The sequence below is a fragment of the Saimiri boliviensis genome, chromosome 1 (genome assembly GCF_048565385.1).
Source record: "Saimiri boliviensis isolate mSaiBol1 chromosome 1, mSaiBol1.pri, whole genome shotgun sequence".
NCBI classification, from domain to species: Eukaryota; Metazoa; Chordata; class Mammalia; order Primates; family Cebidae; genus Saimiri; species Saimiri boliviensis.
The window spans coordinates 8539097-8562264 of record NC_133449.1 but is presented as its reverse complement, the minus strand read 5'-3'; the positions used below and the strand labels follow the sequence as shown (position 1 = coordinate 8562264).

General features: G+C 43.4%; 1 protein-coding gene across 14 annotated transcripts in view; it reads left to right on the top strand.

Moving 5' to 3' along the window:
- Nucleotides 1–7163: 7163 nt before the first annotated feature.
- KIDINS220 (kinase D interacting substrate 220) overlaps nucleotides 7164–23168 on the top strand; it is a 114570-nt gene continuing 98565 nt past the window's right edge. For 13 of the 14 annotated variants that reach the window (XM_074393701.1, XM_074393689.1, XM_074393693.1 and 10 more), the window contains exons 1-2: nucleotides 7164–7324; nucleotides 17438–17576. In XM_074393701.1, coding sequence (XP_074249802.1) covers nucleotides 17469–17576 — 108 coding nt within the window. In that variant the 5' untranslated portion in view covers nucleotides 7164–7324; nucleotides 17438–17468. Of the gene's footprint in view, nucleotides 7325–13273; nucleotides 13377–17437; nucleotides 17577–23168 lie in introns of all 14 variants that reach the window. The other variant, XM_074393653.1, reaches the window with a different exon arrangement.

Here is a 23168-nt window from a genome sequence, read left to right as displayed (position 1 = left end):
ACCACACCTGACTAATTTTTATATTTTTAGTAGAGAAGGGGTTTTGACATGTTATACAGGCTGGTCTCAAACTCCTTACCTCAAGTGATCCACCCACGTCAGCCTCCCTAAGTGCTGGGATTACAGACGTGAGCCACTGGGCCCAGCCGATAAAGATTATTTTTTAAATCTCTGTTTAAGAAGTCAGAGTGATAAGATTAGGGCAGCTATCTCTTCAAATTTTTATATATTTTACAAATTCTTTATAATGAACACATACTCCTTTTGTAATCAGAAAAGAACAATTTTTAAAGCAGTATGTTATGCAAAACATCTTGAGATTTCTATGCAAAATGTAATTACCTTGAACTTGAAACCATGTAAAAAGGCTGGACTGCTAAAATCATTATTGCAGCATGCTGATACTGTTAAAAAAAAGTTGAAAGGCTGTTTAAATTACAGTTTTGATGGGGAGAGTGGTGAGGAATGAAAATACAACTTATATTTTTCCCTCTACTTAAAAACCACATAGCAAGTTGAGAAGCAGACCCTGAAACTGATTTGATTGATTCTGCTGGAATCAATCAAAACCCTGGGGATACATTTGCCAGAAAGATTTAGGCTCCAAGAACCATGAGAAAAACCAAGGAAGATAGAAGGAGGGATATATTTGAAACAAAACTGAGGAGAAATAATTTTTGTTATATTTTGCAATAGTTACATCTTTGCAAAATACGAGTTTTAGAGCTAGTAAGTATGAAAGAAAGAAACCACTTGGCATGAGCAAGGAAATATTGGTATCAAAATAGATATAATTTACTAAATGTTACCATAATTTGAATTTGTGTGTGTGTGTGTGTGTGTGTGTGTGTTTTGAGACAGAGTCTCGCTCTGTCACCCAGGCTGGAGTGCAGTGGTACAATCTCAGCTCACTGTAACCGCCACTTCCCGGGTTCAAGTGATTCTCCTGCCTCAGCCTCCCAAGTAGCTGGAATTACAGGTGTTTGCCACCACGCCCAGCTAATTTTTATATTTTTTAGTAGAGAAGGGGTTACACCATGTAGGCTGGTCTTTACCTGACCTCAGGTAATCGGCCTGGCTTGGCCTCCCAAAGTGCTGGGATTATAGGCATGAACCACCACGCCTGGCCTAAAGTCACCATCATTTGAGACAGGTGAATGCAGCACAGCAGGACTGCAAAGCAACTTGCCTTTTCCTCAGGACCACTCCTGTGAAAGCCTGGCCTATAGACCTCTTGCCTCCCATCCCTGGAGGAATTTTGAGTAGATCTCATAATTTTCATAATTTTTTGTATCATTTTGACATCATAAAATGTTATCTTGCCACTTGTTTGGTCACTGCAAATTATCATTTTTAGTAATTAAATGCCTGCCCCAGTATAATAACAAAAATAGTGAACCCAGGGTGTCTCCCCTCCACAGTTGAGACACCTGGCACCTGACCCCCCTCTCCTCCTCCATCAAAATGTGGCTACAGTGGAGCCTGTTTCCAGTAACCGCTTTCCAGGCTGTTATCTGGATTGCTTTCCAAACATTCCTGAGAAAGAACAAGTTGCATGCTGTGTATCCTCAGGGATTTTTATTTGCTGGGGAGAGGAGCCGGGGGTTCAGGTGGCATGGGACTAAACCTGCCATGTCTTCTGAAATGGACATTTGCAGAGTTCTTCACTAAGAACCCCCCAGGATAGTTCAGCAGTGCTTGGACCACCCAAGCCAGAGAGGCCAGCACCCCTCGCTCCCCTCTTGCCTTGCTCCCTGTTGTGTTCCAGGTTCCTCAAAGAGATGTGTTTCAGTCGGCAGGTTCACGCACACCCAGTATAGCTCACACCCGGTGGGCGGGGCTTGGCCTAGACATGAGCCTGGACCTGCTTAAAGCCTGTCTCCTGGGCTTGTTGTAGAGGGATGGAGTTACAGAAATTACGAGGGCAGAGGCACTAGGGGAATTGGAGGATGAGGTGGGGTAGAGAGGTGGGGTGGGGGTTAGAATGAGGGTGGCCCTTCTCAAAATGGAGCTTAATGGGGGAAGCAGAGGCTTCAGGAGCCCCTTCTCCCTGGGTTGTTATTTCACTAACTAGCACCTGCAGTGAGCCTTTGCAGTGGCCAACTTCTGATAGAGAACCCATATTTCCCATGTCCACAAACCCACTAAGAAAACCTGTCAAATACCTCGTTGACTATTCACATAGTTCCTTATGTTTGGAGCACAGGCTCCCATTTTGTGGCTACAGATCCCTGTGAGAACACAAACTGCAATTCCTGTGTTGTTTCCACAATCAGTGGAAACTAGGCGGACACCTGCTGTCCTTTGTGGGTCCTCCAAACACTGCTTGGCCTTAAAAAGAGATGTTCGTATTTGAAATCACTGATTTGGACACAATGGAACAGAAACTAAGTCTGAGAGTGGTGTTTCATTAGAATCAGCTGGAGACATCTTTTAAAATCTACATTCCTAGGCCTTGCTGCTGTTGGAAATAGAAGCTCGGTGCTGCAAAGAAAAATTAGCACTGAAAGGTTCTTTTCAGCAACACAATTTTTACTTCCTGAACTGCAGGAAGGGTACCCTCGCTAACCATGGTGTCACGAGAGTACAATGAACAAAGGAAAACACACAAATTTATCCCTTACACATTTGGGGTTGTTCTTACTGCTGTGTCTGATCTCTGTTGGCTGGAGCCAGACTTCACAATTTAAACTAAAACCTGATTGGCTAATAAAACTTTTCTAAATAGTTAAAAGCAGTGGGGAGCTGGGACATGCCTGTGAGCATGCCCAGCACAGATATTTTGATTAAAGTACAAGGACATAGAATGTACTATGTGCCTGTAAGCATGGCATGTCTAACAGTTACATAGGATAGTGCTTAACAAAGAGTTATTAGCACACTTGTGATTTATCTAACAAGAAAGGAAACTTTAAAAAGGAACTGTTTTACTTCTCTCACTGCCAGTAAGCATCAATGTTGATTTTTTAAAAGGTGATTTTAAAAAGATGATTGCGATGTGCATAGGTTGGGAACCATTGAAAAGCACCCACGATGTGGTGACCTGGCAACTCAGGCCAAAGCCAACAAGGAGCCTGGATGGGTTCAGCAGAAGTTCATGTGCCCCTTGTAAGCCAAAAATAAAATTCTAAGGCCTCCCAACCATCAGAATGGACACCTACTCTCTGCCAGGGGCATTCCAGAGTTAACCTCTAATTGAGGCCATGATGGAAGAGGGAGTCAGACCTCAGTACACCCCTCCAGAATTAGCATCAGCTCAGACCTAAAGTCTGATAGAAACATTACAGTCTATTCTCTCTGAAGCCTGCTACTTGGAGGCTTCACATGCGTAATAAAACCTTGGTCTTAAAACGTGGAAAGTAAACCTCTTTCTACTGATAATAACTCTTTCAACCAATTGCCAATCAGAAAAATTTTAAATCTACCCATCACCTGGAAGCACCCTCTCTCCTTCGAGCCCCCTGCCCTTCCAGGTGGAACCAATGTCAATCTTCCATGTATTGACTAATGTATTATGCAGCCCTAAAATGTTTAAAAGCAAACTGTACCCTAACCAGCTTGGCAACACATCCTCAGGACCTCCTGAGAGTGTGTCGTGGGTACTTCTTAGCTTTGGCAAAATAAACTTTAATTGACTGAGACCTGTTTCAGATATTTTGGGTTCATACCCTGATGAAACAAGGAGAAAATACCCCAACGCATACAATGAAGCCCTAAATGGCGGGATTTCTTTGGTAATGGATTTGCTAAGGGCAGCCACTGTTGTAAATAGGGCAGGGTGTGGGAGTGGGGGTTGGAGGTTTGGTGGGTTATAAGGATGACCTTAGAGTGGGGTAAAGGACAGGGAAACAGGTTAAATGTGCCTTATTTAACACTGCGTTTCTGAGTTCTGATGCTGTCCGAACCATTGTGCAGTGAGAAGGTAAGCATGGAGGACGGAATGGCCAACTCTGTTGGGGTCCCCTAGGAAGGTTCACAAAAGAGGGGAACTCCCTGAGCTGTATCTTAAATAGAATTTGTCCATCACAATCGGTTGGATGGGGCCAGAAGGAATGTCCAGGTTGGGGAACAACCCTTTGGAAAAGAATGGAGATGAGACGGCCCAAAGTTCCGGGAACTGTAAATATTTGTCAGCCTTGGGGTGGGCGTGGCAGCATGGGAGGAGACAGGAGTCAGAGCAGGGTCCAGCCTCTGAAGGTCCTTGCGTGTTAAGTACCACTTGGGAATTTGTTTTAGGGAAACTGAAGGGCACTGAAGAGTTTAATGAAAGAAGTGGCATGAGCTGGCAAGCCCATGGAGAAATGGTTAGCAGGGCCGCTGGAAGCGGGCAGGGAGAGTTGCTGGGAGCTAATGGGATAGTCCTCGTTGGGAGCTCTGAGGCCTTTAAACAGATCACAGGGATGGAAGTGGCTGCAGTCAGTTGATGGGCTGATTAATGACCATTTAATCAGGGGGAAGATGACTGTTTTGGTTAGGGGTGGGGCCAGGGCTCTGAAACTAGTGATGCAGGAGGAAGGGTGGCGGGAGGGGCATGGGGGAGTCCAATGGGGACCAAACTGCAACCTCAACAATTCATGGGACTCTGAGAAGGAGCCACCAGAAAAATGCAATAGAAGCCCAGGAGAAGGAACATTTCCAGAAGGGAGTCCTAAACTGTGCTACCAAGAGAGGGAGGGAAGGGGATGAGGGAGTCCTTTTGTCTGGGGAAAGTGGTGGAAGGATTAGGGTGGTGTGGGTGGCTGGAGGAAGACCAGGACAGAGGGAAGTGTGGGAGGAAGAGGGGGTGGGGGGAGTCGGGGGAAGATATGGGGACAGAATGTGGAGGGGGTGGTGGGAGGATAGGAGGACGGAAGGGATTGAGGGAAACAGCTGGAGGCTGAGGAAAGATGGGGTTGCTGGGGCGGGAAGGGTAGGGGTTGCTGGGGGAGGCAGCCTTGCATTTCCATAGGACAAATTCTGTACTCTTTTAACCCCTTCAGTGGTCTTCCGTTTCCCTAGAACTAATTCCCAAATGATACTTAACACTCAAGGCTCTTCAGAGGCTGGCCCCTGCGCCATCTACCGCCCCCTCCCATGCTGCCACCCCAGCCCCAAGGCTGGCAAATATTTACACTTCCTGGAACTTTGGGCCAACCTCCTTCTCATCTCTCTTCTTGCCCAAAGTAGTGTTGTTCCCCCACCTGGACATTCTTCCCAGCCCCATCCAGCTGACTGTGATGGATAAACTCTACTTCAGTCACAGCTTGTGGGTGGGGGGCCATCTTTTGTGCATCTTCCTAGTGGACTCCAAGTAGCGTTGGTCATTCCATCCTCCATGCTTACCTTCTTACTGCACAGCGCCTAGGACATGGTCAGGACTCAGGCTGTGTTAAATAAGGTACATTTAGGCCGGGCGCAGTGGCTCACGCCTGTAATCCTAGCACTTTGGGAGGCCGAGGCGGGTGGATCACGAGGTCAAGAGATCGAGACCATCCTGGTCAACATGGTGAAACCCCGTCTCTACTAAAAATACAAAAATTAGCTGGGCATGGTGGCGCATGCCTGTAATCCCAGCTACTCAGGAGGCTGAGGCAGGAGAATTGCTTGAACCCGGGAGGCGGAGGTTGCGGTGAGCCAAGATCGCGCCATTGCACTCCAGCCTGGGTAACAAGAGCGAAACTCCGTCTCGAAAAAAAAAATAATAATAATAATAAGGCACATTTAACCTGTTTCCTTGTCCTCTACTCTAAGGATGACTTCATTCTTATATCCTACTGATAGGGTTTGGCTCTGTCTCCCCACCCAAATCTCATCTCGAATTGTATTCCCCATAATCCCCATGTGTCAAGGGAGGCACTTGGTGGGTGGTGATTGGATCATGGCATCGGTTTCCCCATGCTGTTCTCGTGATAGTGAATTCTCATGAGACCTGTTAGATGTATAAGGGGCTTTCCCCCCTTTCGCTCGGCACCTGTCTTCCTGCAGCCATGTAAAGAAGGATATATTTGCTCCCCTTTCTGCTATAATTGTGAGTTTCCTGAGACTTCCCCAGCCATGCAGAACTATCAGTCAATTAAACCACTTTTCTTTATAAGTTACCCTGTCTCAGGCAGTTCTTTATAGCAGTGTGAAAATGGACTAATACCCCTACCACGCTTCCAACTCCCCACCCCTGACCCACCCTCCCCTGTTTACAACAGTGGCTGACCTTAGCAAGAACTCACACCATTTAGGACTTCACTGTACCCGGTGAGGTATTCACTCCTTGTTTCATGAGGAACACACCAACTTCTTTTTTTTTTTTTTTTTTAGACAGGATCTCTGTTGCCCTGGCTGGAGTGCAGTGGTGTGCTCTCAGCTCACTGCAGCCTTGAACTCCTGGGCTCAAGAAATCCTCTCACCTCTGCTTCCTAAGTAGCTGGGACTACGGGTGTGCAACACGACGCCCGGCTAAGTTTTGTATTTTTTTTTTTTTGTATATATATATATTAAGAGACACGGTATCTCCATGTTGTCCAGGTTGTTTTCAAACTCCTGAGCACAAGGGATCCTCCTGTCTTGGCCTCCCAAAGTGCTGGGGTTACAGGTGTAAGCCCTTGTACCCAGCCCACACCAACTTCTGATGAAGCCAGGCTCCTTACTGGCTTTTTCCTGAGTTGCCAGGTTGACACATTGGTGGGTGCTTTTCGATGGTTCCCAACCGATGCACGTCGTAGTCATCCGTGGACCTTTTAAAAAATCCAGATTGACGCTTGCTGGCAGCAAGGCCTAGGAATGCGGAGGCTGAAGGAGGGGAGGAGGTGGGAGCCTTGGAAGGTCGGGAATGTGAACCACAGGCCCTGTGGAAGGCGGAGGCCTCGTCCGGAAGAAGGCAGCTAAAGCAGGCTTTCATTTCTCATGAGTGTGCAGGGTCTTCTGAAGTTATACTTGAAGTTTATTTCTCTGAAGAAGCTTGATTGTAATAGCAAATAGGGATCATACATTAACTGTAATAAAGGTGACACTCAGTGAGAAACGTTGCCTGGGGCGCTTGTCCCGGGTGTCCCCGCCCCCCGCCTGCCCCGCCTGCCCCGCCTGCCCCGCCTGCCCCGCCTGCCCCGCCTGCCCCGCCTGCCCCGCCTGCTCTACGCCCATCCTCTCCTCGCCCGGGGGGCGTGGCTACCCGGAGCCCCGCCCCTGCCCCAGGCCACGTGATCTGTCAGTTCGCGGAGAGGGACGAATATGGCTGCCGGGTGTGGTGAGGGCGAGGCGCTTGCAGTCGCCGTCTTTGGCTTTCCCGTGCTCTGACGCCGCCTGCAGCCGAGGGGGCCGGTTCCGCCCGAGCTGAGAACCGGGTTGTGAGACGGTCAGTGTGGAGGCCGGCCCGCGGGGCTTTGCCGCGGGATGGGGGAGGAGACGGGGGCGAGGCCGGGCTGGGGGAGCCGGGCGGGTAGGTGGGACCGCCGGGGAGCGCGCGGGAGGGGCGAGCTGCGGCTGCGGGCCTCGGGACGGGCCTGGCGCGGGCGCCGGACGCTCGGGCCCCGGCTTTCGGGGCGAGTCCGCGTTTGCTGGAGTGCCGGGAAGGTCTTCGGCTTTGGAATCTCAGGGGGTCTGCCTCCTCAGGGACCCCTCGGGTGGGCTGGGGTGAAGGGTGTTGGTAAAATCTTTTTTTTTTTCTTTTGCTAGGCAGCCTCTAGTGCATCCACCACCTCGAGAGTCCCCTCAGCTGGTACCGCTAGTCGTTACGGGTTTCTCTTCCTAGGCTTCCCTGGGCCGGGAGGTATTGTTTTCTCCCTCGCGGTCATCGTGGACTCCATTGCCCCATTGTCCTGTGCAGGCTTTTAAACGCCTTGACAACATAGTGCAGGCCACTGATTTCCGTGCTTTCAAGATTGATTTATAGGACAGTCGTTTCTCCCTCACTCTGTAATGTTGGAATTTTTATTCTTTCAAGTTGGTAGGTTTAAACCGATGAAGAATTTTTTATTAATAACTATGCAGCCATCTCTGCTCCCTATGGGTACTTGTTAAAAATGTAGATTTCTTAGCGTTTGAGAGATTCTCATTTTTTCGGCTAGAGGTGTGGCTCGGGAATCACCCCTTGAGGTTCATTCCTGTCCACATCTACACCGTTTTAAACCACCGTGGGATATTGAGTGCAGAGCCCAGGTTGGGAAATGCTGCGGCCAGGTGTGTTCTTTGTTCTCTTCTGGCTTTACTAGCATGGACTACTTTCATCATAATCATTTTGGGGTGCTTGTTAAAATGTCAGTTTCTGAGCACCGCCCCAAATCTGGGGAATGGGAGTCTCTCGGGGAGGAGCTGAAGGGATATGTGTGTTTGACAAGCTTCCCTATTAATTTTGATGCACGCAAGTTTGAGAATCCTTGTTCTACACTCTTGATGTGAATGATTTCCAGATCTTTCACACACAGCGTGAACGATATTTTTTTCCAAGTATTGGGTTTTTTTTTTCCCACCTAGCTCTTCTGGGGCATTTCAAATTCAGCCTGGCCAAAGCACCCTATAGCCCCGTTCACCAAGCTGGGCTGGTGGTGGGAGGGGGAGGCATAACTAAAGTAGGGAAAGGTCTCCTGCTCTTTTTGTTGTTGTTGTTAAGAGCAGCTCCATTCTTCAGTCACCTCTGCTGGTCATCTGGTCCAGCAGGTCCACCTGTTTTCTTTTCCAACCTGTCACATGGTTAGTTTTTATATCCAGAATCTCTCTTCTGGATATTTTGTTAAGTCAGAAAGTTCAAATATTGGGGATTTTATATTTTCGAGTTAGTATCTCTAGTTTCTTCTCCATTCTCACTGCCTCTCCTGTGTGCTCTCTGTTTTGGTGGTTCTTCAGCTGATATCCAGGGCCCTGATTCTTTGTTTTTCCAGTCTGGGTCACGTACACTGCCGGGAGACTAATTTTTATAGGATCATGTATGAATGTGCCATCCCCTTCTTCCTGCTTTTGCTCAAGAGCTGTCAGTTTCTCCATTTCATGTGCTAATGTATTAGTCAGGGCTGTTTACAAAGAACAGGAACTTAATCTTTTACTTCAAGGAAAAGGAGATTATAGGATTGAATGAGGGTCAGAAAGAAGTCAGGATCCCAAGTGGCTCCGTTTTCTACATCTTCCTGGGGCAGCTTTTTTTTTTTTTTTTTTTTTGAGACTGGGTCTGGCACTGTTGCCCAGGCTGGAGTGCCGTGGTGTGATCTTGGTTCATTGCAGCCCTGACCTCCTCTTAAGGGCTGTATTTGTTCTCTTTGGCAGAGTCCCTTTTCTGTTCATATCTGTTGTGTTCTCTCTTTGCGACTGGCTGTCTCAGAACCGTATCATTTTATAGGTGACCCATATTGGCTGGCTCAGTTTCTGGTTTCTAATTCCCAGTTCTAGAGAGAGAAGTCTGACTGGCCCAGCTTATCTTTTTCAACAGTTTAATGCCATGGATCCCTGGGGATGGCTGATGGTAGAGAACATGGCCATTGAGGGAACAGGAGCTGTGGGTGGGCAAAGTCCTCCAGAAGAGGCATCTTTAGTATACCTATGCAGTCACTCAATTTGACAGTTATCTATTACGTTTCTACTTGTTCTAGATTTGTAATAGGTTCTGGGGATATAAGAACGAAGGAGAGAGAAAGCCCTTTGTAAATTAGTTCAAGGCCAGGCATGCTGGCTCACACCTGTAATCTCAGTGTTTTGGGAGGCCAAAGCAGAAGGATCAGTTAAGGCTGGGAGTTCAAGAGCAGCTTCGGCAATATAGTAAGACCTGTCTCTACAAATATTAAAAATATAAACAATTACCTGAGTGTGTTGGCGTGCACCTGTAGTCCCAGGTACTCAGGGAGGCTGAGGCAAGAGGAGCACTTAAGTCCGGAAGTTTGAGGCTGCATTGAGCTATGAATGTGCCACTGCACTCCATCCTGAGCAATAGAAATCAATACAGACTCTCACACACACACACACACACACACACACGAGTTAGATTAAAGGTGACCTGTGAGTGGGGTTTTGAAGGATATGTTTTGGCTTGTTAAGAATGTTAAAGTTGGGTCAGGCATTCCAGGTAGTTAGGTCAGCTTGGACATGCCCATTCATTCGACTGATACTGGGTTCTGTGGTGTACCAGGCACTTCTCTTAAGTGCTGGAGATTCAGCAGTGAAGAAAACAGAGATAGTCTTTATTCTCACTGAGCTGCATTTGTTTGGCTGGGGAAAGCAGACCAAAACCAAAGTATGTGGTATGTGGAGTGATGCTAGGTGCTATGAAGAAGACCTGTAAAGTCGGGCTGTGGAAGAGGGAGATAGTAATGGGGAGAGGGGAGAGGGCTGTTTATACACATTGGTCAGGGAAGCTCTGATCAGGTGACATATACAGAAACTCATTGTGGCCTGAGCAGGGTCAAGGAGAAGGAGCAGGAAGAGTTGAGCTCAGGGAGGTGGGGAAGGGGTGGAATACGTCAAGCAAGGCCTTGTTGCCCATGGTAGGGATCTGGGATTTTATTTTGAGTGAGAGGACAGCTTTTGGGGTGTTTTGAGCACAGAATGGTCATAAGAAGACATGATTCAGGAGGACCACTTAGGCTTCTGTGTGAAGGGGGCAAGGGCTGCCACCCAGGCCCAGGAATGTCAGCATTAGGGTAGGCTCTGGGGACTGCATAAGGGTATTGTTGCTGGAGACTTAAGTGGGAGGAGGAGAAGAGGGGCTGGAGATAGAAGAACCATGGGAGGGGCCACATTCAGGAACTTACTGTGTCATATCTGGAGGATATGAAATAAGTAAGCATTGGGCAGCACGGCCACTATTGCTTTCCTCTGCTGTGTCTGTGATGGGAGAAAAGTTATAGGGTGCATCTATTAACTGATTGACTTTTTAGTGAAAGAATTTGAATACATTTAAAAATTTTGCCTATTAAATCGGCAAGTTCTAAAAATGAGCTTACTACAACATAAATTTTTTGTTCTGACATTGCTATTGGCTACATCTGCCATCTTCAAAACTAGTGTCGAGACATTAATTTTTTTTGCCAATTGCGTGAAAGAATATATAGCCTTATATTCCCATTACACAGAAAATGCTGTGGACAATAGATTCAACTGATGTTCATTTATTCAAGAAATATAGTGTCTTGTATGGGACAGCTATTATGCTAAGTGTTGGGTATTTGGTACAGAATAAAAGAAAATAATCCATTCTTCTTAAAAGCTTATATCCTAGTGGGAGAGACAGCTATTAAATGGGTAATTATGTCCCATTCTAGCAGGTGTAGCTAAAAAAAAAAAAAAAAAAAAAAAGATAAACAGGTAAATATGTAAATTACAAGTTTAGTAAAATGTTATGGAGGAATAAAAAGGATTCCATAATAGAGAACAATCCAGGTTAGGAGAATCTACCAAGAAAGGGTGGTTAAGAAATGATCATATTCTGTTATTATGTAAAACATCTAATATTTGTTGGTTTCGTATGGGTTAGGCATTATTTTAATCCCATTGTGTGTAAGTTTTACAGCCAGGTATGTGTCCTTCCACACTTTTTGTTCATCTGTACACATTGAGTAGATACATATATAGGGCTCTTATTTATTTTCTCAAATAGAATTATACTGTATACATACTCTTTAACATGACAGTGTGTCATGAGTTTTACTATTGTATATAACAACAGATGTGGATTTAATGTTCTAATTTTGTTTTATAATTTCTGGGTACTTATATATGTGCCTACAAACATGACATTTAATAATTGATTGCTCAGTGAAATTTATCAAACACTGCCAATGCCCTCTAGTCAAAGACTGATAGGACCATACTTATAGTTAAACAAAGTTGGTCTTATTAACTCCCTGCAATGAAGGAGAATGCCTATCGTAGGGAACTATGGGAGATGGTTCTGTAAGAGGTTGTAGAAAAGAGTAAGAGGTGGCCGGGCGCGGTGGCTCAAGCCTGCAATCCCAGCACTTTGGGAGGCCGAGGCGGGCGGATCACAAGGTCAAGAGATCGAGACCATCCTGGTCAACATGGTGAAACCCCGTTTCTACTAAAAATACAAAAAATTAGCTGGGCATGGTGGCACATGCCTGTAATCCCAGCTACTCAGGAGGCTGAGGCAGGAGAATCGCCTGAACCCAGGGGGCGGAGGTTGTGGTGAGCCAAGATCGCGCCATTGCACTCCAGCCTGGGTAACAAGAGCGAAACTCCGTCTCAAAAAAAAAAAAAAAAGAAAAGAGTAAGAGGTTGTTAGAAAAGACTTAGAAGATTCGAGCTGATGTTAGGTGATTTGGGGAAGAGTTCAAGGAAGAAAAGCTTTGCTCAGTCTTGGGTGCTATAGGAAGCAGGGGGAGTGTGCATTCTGCAATTGGAGATTTAAAATCTTAACGAAAAGGAGCGAGGTGTGGAGTAAGGCTCAGGCTGTGCTTGATAAAGAGCAGCATTCCTTCCTATTTGCCAGGATAGGAGGATGTGTGAGCATTTAGTGGTTTCGATAATGTTCATGTTTTGGTCTGTGTTCAGATATGATTCCAGAGTAGTTTTATTTTTGTCTTCATATCCTGGTGACAGAGTGACCTTGTTTGATGTTGGCGTTCTTTGAAATTATTGCATTTACTTTAGAACACCAAGTCTGGTTGTGCCTGCCAGGTCAGTTCCTGACAGTCAGGGGCTGCTTTTCTCTCTCACTCCTGTTGTGTAGGCATTATGCTAGATAAAAAGCAGATTCTGCCACCAGAACTTGTAGTCTAAGGGAGGTGTGGAGAGAGTAAGTAAAATGGAGAGGAGAGTTGAGTGTGATGTGAGCAGTCTACAACTAGATGTATACACAGGGGTGGAGGAGCTCAGGGCCTGGCCCAGCTTGGGGTAAGCAGCCAGTCGGTGAAGGCTTCCAGATCTGTTAGCGCCATGTTCTTAAGGATGGGTAGGAGCTGCCCAGGCATATATATCGTGGACAATGGACTTCCTAAGCAGAGGGGGCATTAAGTGCAAAGGTCTGGAAAGAACAAAGCGTGGGACAGTGAAGGAGCCACAGGTACATCAGTCTGGCTGGTGCTGGAAGTGTAGATGTGACTTTGTTGGGGGGCGGGGAAGGGAGGAAGAGATGAGGCTGGAATGGTAAGATGGGGCCAGACTGTGAAGGATCTGCATGTCCTCAGCAAAATCAAGTGTTGAACTTACTGAGTCTTCACTCTGCTTAGCGGAGAGCAAAGCTTTCCATAGGAATTGCATATTTGCATCTTTACGATGGCTTAAAAGCCTTAGAGGACATAAGTTCCTTGAATAACTTGTAAGTAGTAAGGCTGTCATCTGTCCTCCCAACCTTGGTTTCTAGAGGAATGTGTCATGGATCACTCTTGCTTCAGTGTGGCAAATGGATTGGAGCGGCAGGACTGGAGACAGGAGGCAAAGATTGATAGCCTGTGCCGTTGACCCAGGTGAGAGATGGTGTAGTAGACATCTTTAGACTTGACGTCTACATCACAACTGTTTACTCTTTTCTGGAAACAGTGCCAATACTGTGTGACCTTGTAACCCCCTCCCAACTTTGTGTCTCTAGTTGATTGCCTCTGAGTGTGCAACAGATCCAGCCTGGTCAGTCAGAGCCCTTTTCTGGAACTTTTGGATCTGGGAACAAATAATAGCCTGCTTTCTCTGCTGTTAGAAACTATCTGATTTGGGCCAGGTGCAGTGGCTCACGCCTGTAATCCCAGCACTTTGGGAGGCTGAGATGGGTAGATCACTTGAGCCTAGGAGTTTGAGACCAGCCTGGGCAACATGGTGAAACCTCATTTCTACAAAAATTAGCTGGGCATGTGGTGCACGCCTGTAGTCCCAACTACTCAGGAGGTGGGAGGATTGCTTGAGCCTGAGAAGTCAAGGCTGCAGTGAGCTGTGATTGTGCTACTGTGCTTCAGTCTGAATGACAGAGTGAGACCCTGTCTCGAAATAAATAAATGAAATAAATGAATTATCTGATTTGAGGCTGGAGAGCTGTGGGAAGCCATATTTCTTTTTGTGTAGAAGAAGTTGGTCTAGGATGAAAGTAGATTGAGCGAGTAGAGAAAGAGAATCCTCCTGGCATTTGAGGTCCAGTGGCACCCACTCTCCCCATAGTGTGTTTATGGGATTAAAACCAGCATCCTTCACATACATTTTTCTGTTTTGCTTAAGCTAGTTTAAATTAGTCTCTTGCAACCTTAGGGGTCTGATTAGTATAGATGGGGAAGGCCTAAACTAAGGCACTGAGCATGGAGTTGGCTGATCTCACGCTTTTCGGGATAAACTGGATGACAGATGGTAGCTGTGTGACTCAGACAGAGATGGATGCCTTGGTAGAGTAGAGATGAGAATGGTGTTCTACTTGGAAGGAGCAAATTGAGCATAGGCAGGGGTGTGGAACAGCACTTGGGGAGTGGGGTGAATCTGAGTGTTTCTGCTTGGCTGGGCTTTGGGTGAGCTGGGGCCGCTATAGAGGGAGAGCCAGATCCCGAAAGTCTTGCTGAGGAATGGGAACAAATGAAGGTGGGTGTTGGTGATGACCACTAATAAAAATCCCTCACTGCTTTCTAATGATAGAAGTATCACATTCCGGAACAAGTAGGAAGTAAAGGTTCTAAAGAAAACAAAATTACACTAATGCCCATTACCATTTGTTCTTTTTTAATTTCCAATATTAAAAAATGTATATATTTAAAATAGCTGAGATGCTGTATATATTTAAAATAGCTGAGATAGCTCTTAATCTTTTACCCCACTTCTATTATGAGCATTTTTCTGTAATGCATTTTTGAGACATATTGATGACTGTATATTATCCTACTTTGTGAATTTTTGTAATTTATATAATATCCATTTCTAAGATTTTTGTTCTTATGGATAAAATTGTTTTACTTGAAATCTCAAAATTTTGTCCATGTTTCCCATGTTTTTAGAATAATTCCTAGACGTGAAACTATTCGATCAAATTACATCATTTTTTTTTTTTTTTTTTGAGACGGAGTTTCGCTCTCGTTACCCAGGCTGGAGTGCAATGGCGCGATCTCGGCTCACCGCAACCTCCGTCTCCTGGGTTCAGGCAATTCTCCTGCCTCAGCCTCCTGAGTAGCTGGGATTACAGGCACGTGCCACCATGCCCAGCTAATTTTTTGTATTTTTAGTAGAGATGGGGTTTCACTATGTTGACCAGGCTGGTCTCGATCTCTTGACCTTGTGATCCACCCGCCTCGGCCTCCCAAAGTGCTGGGATTACAGGCTTGAGCCACCGCGCCCGGCCAAATTACATCATTTTTAAAAATAATTCAACCCAAGAGTATAGATTTAAGTTCCTGTGAATATATGCTCCCTAAAAGTAAGGTATATGGATGTATAATTTACATATAATAGGCTTCACCCTTTTTATTGGATGGTTTTGAATTTCGACAAATGAATGACTGTGTAACTGCCGCCACAGTCAAGTTATACAACAGCCATTAACTCGCCAAATTCTTTTGCACTCTTTTGTAGTCATCTCATTCCCCTGCCTTAGACCCTGGCAGCCCCTGATCTGTTTTCTGCCCCTGTAGTTTTCCTTTTCCAGAATGCTATATAAATAGAATCATATAGCACAATGGTTTCCACCCTCTGGCCCCCAGAGATACACTTCTTTCCCACGTGCAAAACATATTCACTCCATCCCAAGGCCTCCCTCAAAGTCTCAGTTCATTTCAGCATCAACCCAAAGTCCACAGTCTCATTTAAATCTCATCATCTAAATCAGATATGAGAGGCTGTGGGTGTAGTCCATCCAGAGGCATGATTCCTTTCTGCCTGTGAAACACAAGAAACAAGTTATCTGCTCCAACACAGAGTTGGGGAATGGGCATGGGATGTCAGTTATAGACGGTCCTGTTCAAGAGTAGAGTAAAAGGAAGGAAAAAGGATTCTTTAGTCCCAAGCAATTTTATTTTCATAACAGCAGAAGTTTTCAACTTTGATGAACTCTCGTTGATCAGTTTTCTTTTTCTATGCACCATGCTTGTATCAAATCCTTCTTAATCTAAGGTCACTAAGGTCATTTATGTTTTCTTCTAGAAGTTTTGTACTTTCTATATGTGGTACAAAGTATAGATTGAGGTTTGTTTGTTTATTTGCATTTGGAAGTCCATGTGAATATAACAAAATTCCTACTTTTTTGGAACTTAAAGTGTAGTTACGGTAGACAGACAATAAGCAAACAATATGTCAATTTTCTGATGGTGGCAAGTGCTATGGAGAGCAGTGAGAGCAGAACAAAGCGTTCGGAGTGCAGGGCTACAGTGAAGCCTGTGTGAGCTTGGTACTCTTACCTCCCACATCAGGTGAGACTTTCTAACCAGGTGACCTGAAGGAGGTCGGGGGGGTGAGCCACATGTATGTCCTATGGAAGAGAATTCTAAGCAGACAGAAAAGTAGCACAGAGGCCTGGTGAGGTGGGACAGTGCGCAGCATGGACAGGCAGCCAGGAGGGTGAGAGGGAGCGATAGGAGCTATGGTGACAGGTGTGACACAGGTGAGAGGCTTGCCACTTAGAGTCATCTAGGCCAAGGTTAAAACCTTTGATTTTACTTTGAGCACTCTGAGAAGCCCTTAGACGGCTTTGAATAAAAGAGGCCGTGCTCTGACTTAGCACTTCCCACACTGCGGTTCTTCCTCAGTGGCGTCAGCGTCACAGGGAGCTGGGTAAAGATGCGGAGTAAGGGGCCCCACCCAGACCTGCTGAGTCAAACTTTCTGGGTTCGGGCCCAGGAACTTGCTTTAAAAGCTCTTCAGGTGATTCTGATGTATGTTAAAGTTAAAAAAATTTTTTTAATGTAATTTTAATTGACAAATTATATGTATTTATGGGGTCCAGTGTGATGTTTTGATACATGTATCCATTGTGCAGTGATCAATCAAATCAGGCCAATTAACATATTAATCACCTCACATACTTACTATTTATTTGCAGTGAGACCATTTAAAATCCACTTTTCGAGGTAAAGTGGAGGCTGGGAGGCCAGTTAGGAAGTGATGACAGTGATCCAGGTGAGAGTCACTGTGGCTCATCCTGGGTGGCAGTGATGGCAGTGGTGAGTGGTAGTCAGATGTGAAATGTGTTTTACAGGTAGAGTCAAAAGGATTTGCTAATAGATTGAGTGTAGTGTGCAAGAGGAAGAGGTCAATTCCAAGGTTTTTGGCCTTGGAAGAATGGACCTGTGGCTGCCGTTTACTGGGATAGTGACAGCAGGAGGAGCAGGGAAGCACGGGGATGGATCTGGAGTTTGGTGTTTGGATAAGATGGAGGTGAGCGTGAAACCTAGGGAAGCGACATCTTGGTGGCTTTTTGCCAGCTGAGCTGTTGAAGCCGTCAGAAGCCAGGTCTTCACTTCTGCCACTGGAGGCGTCCTCGCATGAGGTTAATGTTAAGAAGGATACTGTATTTAATAGTAACTTAATTCTTTTCTAACTATAAATTATGTGTATTTTGTCTAATTAACAGGTATTGAAGTGAACTGCAGCTTTCTGTGAAAATGTCAGTTTTGATATCACAGAGTGTAATCAATTATGTAGAGGAAGAAAACATTCCTGCTCTGAAAGCTCTTCTTGAAAAATGCAAAGATGTAGATGAGAGAAATGAGGTAAGACCAAGTTTGTAAAATTGAATTCTTTCACAAAGATTTGTTGACTACCTACTATGTACAGGATAAAAGTATGTAAGAAATAGGCAGTTCTAAGCCTTAGTGATATTGGACTATACTTACGATATAATGTCTTAAAAGTACTTCAAATTCCATGTTTTTGGAATACATTTTAACTTATATAAATGATTGACTATTGAATTTAGCTTTATTAATTTTTCCCCCTGACTTAATATTCAGGAAGCTTGATTACTGAAATCAAGTTTTTTTATGAAACTTTGGAGATCATCTGGACCTGATCTTGATTAACCAGACAAGAAACCAAGGATTGTTGAAATACTTAATTTAATGAACCCCGACTATTTTTCTCCATTGTTTGTCCCACACACTTTGGGATTATAAAACCCCTACATCTTTAAATAATATATAAAACAATTTATGTATTATTTATTTTGGCTCTACCTGTGAAACACATTTCACTTTATTAGAGAGTTAAATAGGTTATGTGTTATATTTAGTAACACAGTAATAAACATTAACTCAAATATTTCTACTCAGTGTTATGAGTTTAAAAATGTGTATCTTAGTTCATTATGAAGAGCCAAGCTATTATTATTTGGCATGATATTTTAGGTGCTAATACAGTTTTGTGTAAATTTTGTAAGTGTCAGGGTATGTGTTTGTTTTATAAAACTTAAGGAAAATAACCCTGTCTCTTAGAACTATATGTATTTTCAAGAGTATAATATTTCTTGCCAGTAGATAAGATGAATAAGGAGTGAGTTTTTTTTTACGCTATATGTGTATGTATATATACTTAGATGTTTGTATATATTTGCTTACATATATATGTGTGTAGACATATAAAAAGTTTTATTTATAAATTTTTGTTGTGATAAACACATACTATAAAATTTACTGTCTTTACCATCTTCACCATTTTTAAGGATACAGTTTAGGAGTATTAAGTATTTCTGCATTGTTGGGCAATAGATTCCAGAACTGTTTCTTTCTTTCTTTTTTTTTTTTTTTTTTGAGATGAAGTCTCACTCTGTCCCCCAGGCTGGAGTAAAGTGGTATAATCTCGGCTCACTGAATCCTCTGCCCTCTGCGTTCAAGTGGTTCTCGTACCTCAGCCTCCCAAGTAGCTGGGACTACAGTCACTTGCCACTACCCCTGGCTAATTTTTTTGTATTTTTAGTAGAGATGGGGTTTCAACACATAGGTCAGGCTGGTCTCGAACTCCTGACCTCAAGTGATTCACCCATGTCACCTCCCAAAGTGCTGGGATTACAGGTGTGACTACTGTCGATGGCCTACCAGCACTCTTTCATCCTGCAAAATCAAAACAATATTAAATAATGGCTCTCCCTTTGCCCCTCTCCCTAACCCCTGGCTGTGACCATTTTACTTTCTATTTGTATGAATTTGACGATTTAGACACCTCATGTAATTGGACTTATATACTGTTTGTCTTTTTGTGACTGACTTATTTCAGTTAGCATAATAGCCTCAAGGTTCATCCATGTTATAGCATGTAACAGGATTTCCTTCCATTTTAAGGCTGAATAATATTTCATTGTATGTAGCACATTTTCTTGATCTGTTCATCTGTAGCTAGAAATTTGGGTTGCTTCCATCCCTTGGCTGTTGTGAATAATGCTGCTATAAACATGGGTGTTTAAATATTATAAATGGTTTTGCTTTTGTTTTTTGGTTTTAGACAGCGTCTCACTCTGTCACCCAGGCTGGAGTGCAGTGGCAGAATCAGGGGTCACTGCAGCCTCGACCTCCCAGGCCCAGGCTCCCACCTGTGCCCCTCCTCCACCTGGGACACAGGTGTGCAGCACCATGCCTGGCTAATTTTTTGTATTTTTAGTAGAGATGGAGTTTTGCCTTATTGCCCAGGCTGGTCTCGAACTCCTGGACTCAATCTGTCTGCCCGCCTCAACCTCCCAAAGTGCTGGGATTACAGGCATGAGCCATCATGCCTGACGTATACATGTTCTTAAAGCTGCTGAACTGACTTAGTAACTACTTTATTATTACTTTTTTTGACGTGGAGTACCTAATTTCATTTAATGTTAACTCAGTTGTTAAGGAAATCGTGATATAAAAATGTTATAACAACAATATTATGCAGCTAATGTTTTTATTGAGTACTTACGCAAATATTCTGATATATATTTTCTATATCTTAACTCATTTAACTTGCATAGCAGCTATATGAAGAATATTACTGTTATTTATCATTATTTATGGATAAATGACTTAATTCCTCAGTTTCCTATTCAAGATATTGTTTGGTAGAGTCCATATTTGAACTCTGCTTTATTTGATTCTAAACAAATTATAATCTGTTTAAGCCTTATGAGTTTTGAGTCTTTGGAATAAAGTTTAATGATAGATAATGCCTATATTTTCAATGTTTCTATATTGACCAAAATATATTTTCATTAGTTAACATCGTTACCCCTTCTATGATTATGAATAGTTAAAATTTGTTGTACATAGATAAGATATAACATTTATAATTGGAGATGAGTAATTGTTATAGAAGAATTACAGTAGTAGTCATTTTGTTAGTAAATGTTAGCATGTTTGGAATAACCATATGATAGTTTGAAAACATTAAGTTTTACTTCAGGGAACACCGAGAAAATAGGTTCACTTAGAAGTAAAAAAATAGCACACCATTAAGTGTCAAATTTTATGAATCTTCCTGCTACAAGGAGTAAGGCACAGTGGCGAAGAGCTTGATTCAGCATCATGCGAGATAAGCATTTAGTGGATATTAATTAACATTATGTCCAGTTTAATACTGCATCAACTTAAATCGGAGTTTTAAAGTGATAATTTGAAACTACCTGGGCTTGTTCAGTTATGGCTCAGTGTAAAAGTTGGTATTTTTTTTTTTTTTTTTTTTTTTTTAGCATTCTTCTGATAAGACGTTAATTTTTATAGAATTATAAAAAGTTGTTTGGATTTTTTCCCTTCTTTTTTGTTTTAAAAAGTATTTATGTAACTTTATGTTAATGTGTTTTGGTTATGAGTTTTGAGAAAGATTCTTAAGTATCAGATCAATTAAAATAACCCAGGAGGCGAAGGTTGCAGTGAGCCAAGATTGTGCCACTGCACTCCAGTCTGGGTGACAGAGCGAGACTTTGTCTTAAAAAAAAAAAAATGTGGATAGGCTGGATGCATTGGCTCATGCCTATAATCTCAGCACTTTGGGAGGCTGAGGTAGGTGGATCTCTTGAGTCTGGGAGTTTGAGACCAGCCTGGGCACTGTAGTGAGACCCTACTTCTACTAAAAAAAATTATCCAGGTGTGGCACCTTTTAGACCTAGCTACCTGGAAGGCTTAGGTGGGAGAATCACTTGACCCTGGGAATTCAAGACTGCAGTGAACTACAATTGTACCACTACACTGCAGCCTGGGCAACAGACTGAGATCCTATCTCTAAAAAATGTAAAATAAACAAATAAAAAAAGGGTAAAATTGCCTGGTACTATGCTTATTAGCACATAATTGGTCACAAACAGTGAATTCTAGTTTCCTTTTTTTTTGTTGCTTTATTTGTAAACTAGATAAATCCTTGGCCTATGATGCCAGTCTTCTCAATGATGGCAAATCTTTGTCCTTTGTAGAGTAGCGAGGGGTTTTTATTCTTATTTTTGAAAGGAGCAAAAAGTCACTCTCGCCTCTCATTGGTATAAGGTTGAGGCTAGTCATTTATCTCCTGTTTAAGAAAATGAACTGAGACTTTAAGCAGTGGATTTTGCTGTATGTATATGAGTAAACTTTATTTTGTTGAGACAGGGTCTTGCTCTGTTGCCCAGGCTGGAGTGTAGTGGCATGATCCATCTCACTGCAGCCTTGACCTGCTGGGCTTAAGCAATCCTCCCACCTCAGCCTCCTGAGTAGCTAGGATTACAGGTGTTTGCTACCATGACTGGCTCTTTTAATTTTTTTTTTTTTTGTAGAGATGAAGTCTCACTATGTTGCCCAGGCTAGTCTCCAACTCCTGGGCTCAAGTGATCCTCCTGCCTCAGCTTCCCAAAGTGCTAGAATTACAGGCGTGAGAATCACTGTGCCTGGCCTATAAATAGACTTTAAGGGAAATTTCAAAGGAGGATTTCAAAATGTTTTAGTTTCACCATAATTACTTGAAGAAGTATAAACCCTCCAGAAGGACTGCTTTAAAAAAACAGTAGTTATTTAGGTCTCATACCCTTAAATAAATAGAAATGAGAAACTAGAAATTGGGAAGAGCAAAAAGATGCTTCAATAATAGCTACTTTTTCACTGTAGTCTTCTGGAAAGCTGAAATAAAGCCTGGTATTTCAGTGAGTGCATAGTGTTCTGTTTTGTTTTGGTGTGTTTTGGCTTGAGGTCACTGTGAGTAGTAGGGCAGGGGTTATGTGGGTTATGTAATCCTGTGTTCTCTGGAAGGAGATAGACATGGAATTTGCTGGGATTGTGGGGTCAGGTATGGAAAGGATCTTTATTGATTTATTTTCAAGTAGAAGAATGAAGTTGTCATGACATAAGTTACTCTATCTCTACAACTGTAGTTACTGGACTGGTTAAGAACTAGGAAAATCCAAGTAGGCTTTGTTTCCAGGCCCAATTTTTAAAGTAACAATCATTGTCTTTGGGGATCCAGTAAAACTTTATGGCAGCCTTTCGTGAGGGTCATTATCTTTTTGGATAGTGTAGCTACAAAAGGTGTTTCAGTTAAGAATTTCTCTCAAAACAGTGATTTAGACAAATTAAAGTTTTGTTTTTCTCACATAATGACAAGCTAGAGGAGCCATTCCGAGGCTGATATGATGGCTTCAGGATGTCCTCAAGGACCCAGGCTCCTTTCTTTCTGGCCACTCCTCAGTGTGTGCCTCCTGCCTCCAGTCATGTTGCAGAAGCTGCCGCATTGTGTCTCAGTATAAGGCAAGAAGGAAAAGGCACAGAGCAGCTGAGCTAGTCCCTGGCGGAGCTTTCCTGGAAGAGCTAGCCAGGGCATTGTTGTGGGATTATTTCCAGCTGGAGGTGAGGCTGAACACGGGGTGTTTTTTTCAGCTGAGCTCATTGCCACCTCCAACAAGCCCTGTCTTTTTAGGTAGTGGGTACACAACTAATAGTTTCTGCAAGACAAAATAATGACCATTCACGTCTTTCATTTGGCATGTTTCTAGGCTATCAAATTTATACCATCTTTCCTACTTGTGTTACAGGTATTTATAACCTTTGTATTATGTTATATATTTAAAACATTTATATTATTAAAACATTTATATTATGTTTTTATCTCATTATCTAGAAACACTTTTCTATGTGAAGATCTGAAATGTAACTGTGACCCCAGAGAGTAAACAGAAAACTTCCCCAAGTCTTTGGAATTACAATTTTGAAAACTATGTTGTAAAATTGACGTATCCGCAAGACTGTGGATTTAGAGTTTGTTGCTTTGATTTTTATATTGTACTAATCAATAACTTTGATATCTCACTTTTTATCCCAGTAGATTAGAAGGGAGAACAATTCTATAGAATTTATAACAAAGAATCTAGAGCTGACAGAGACATGCATGGC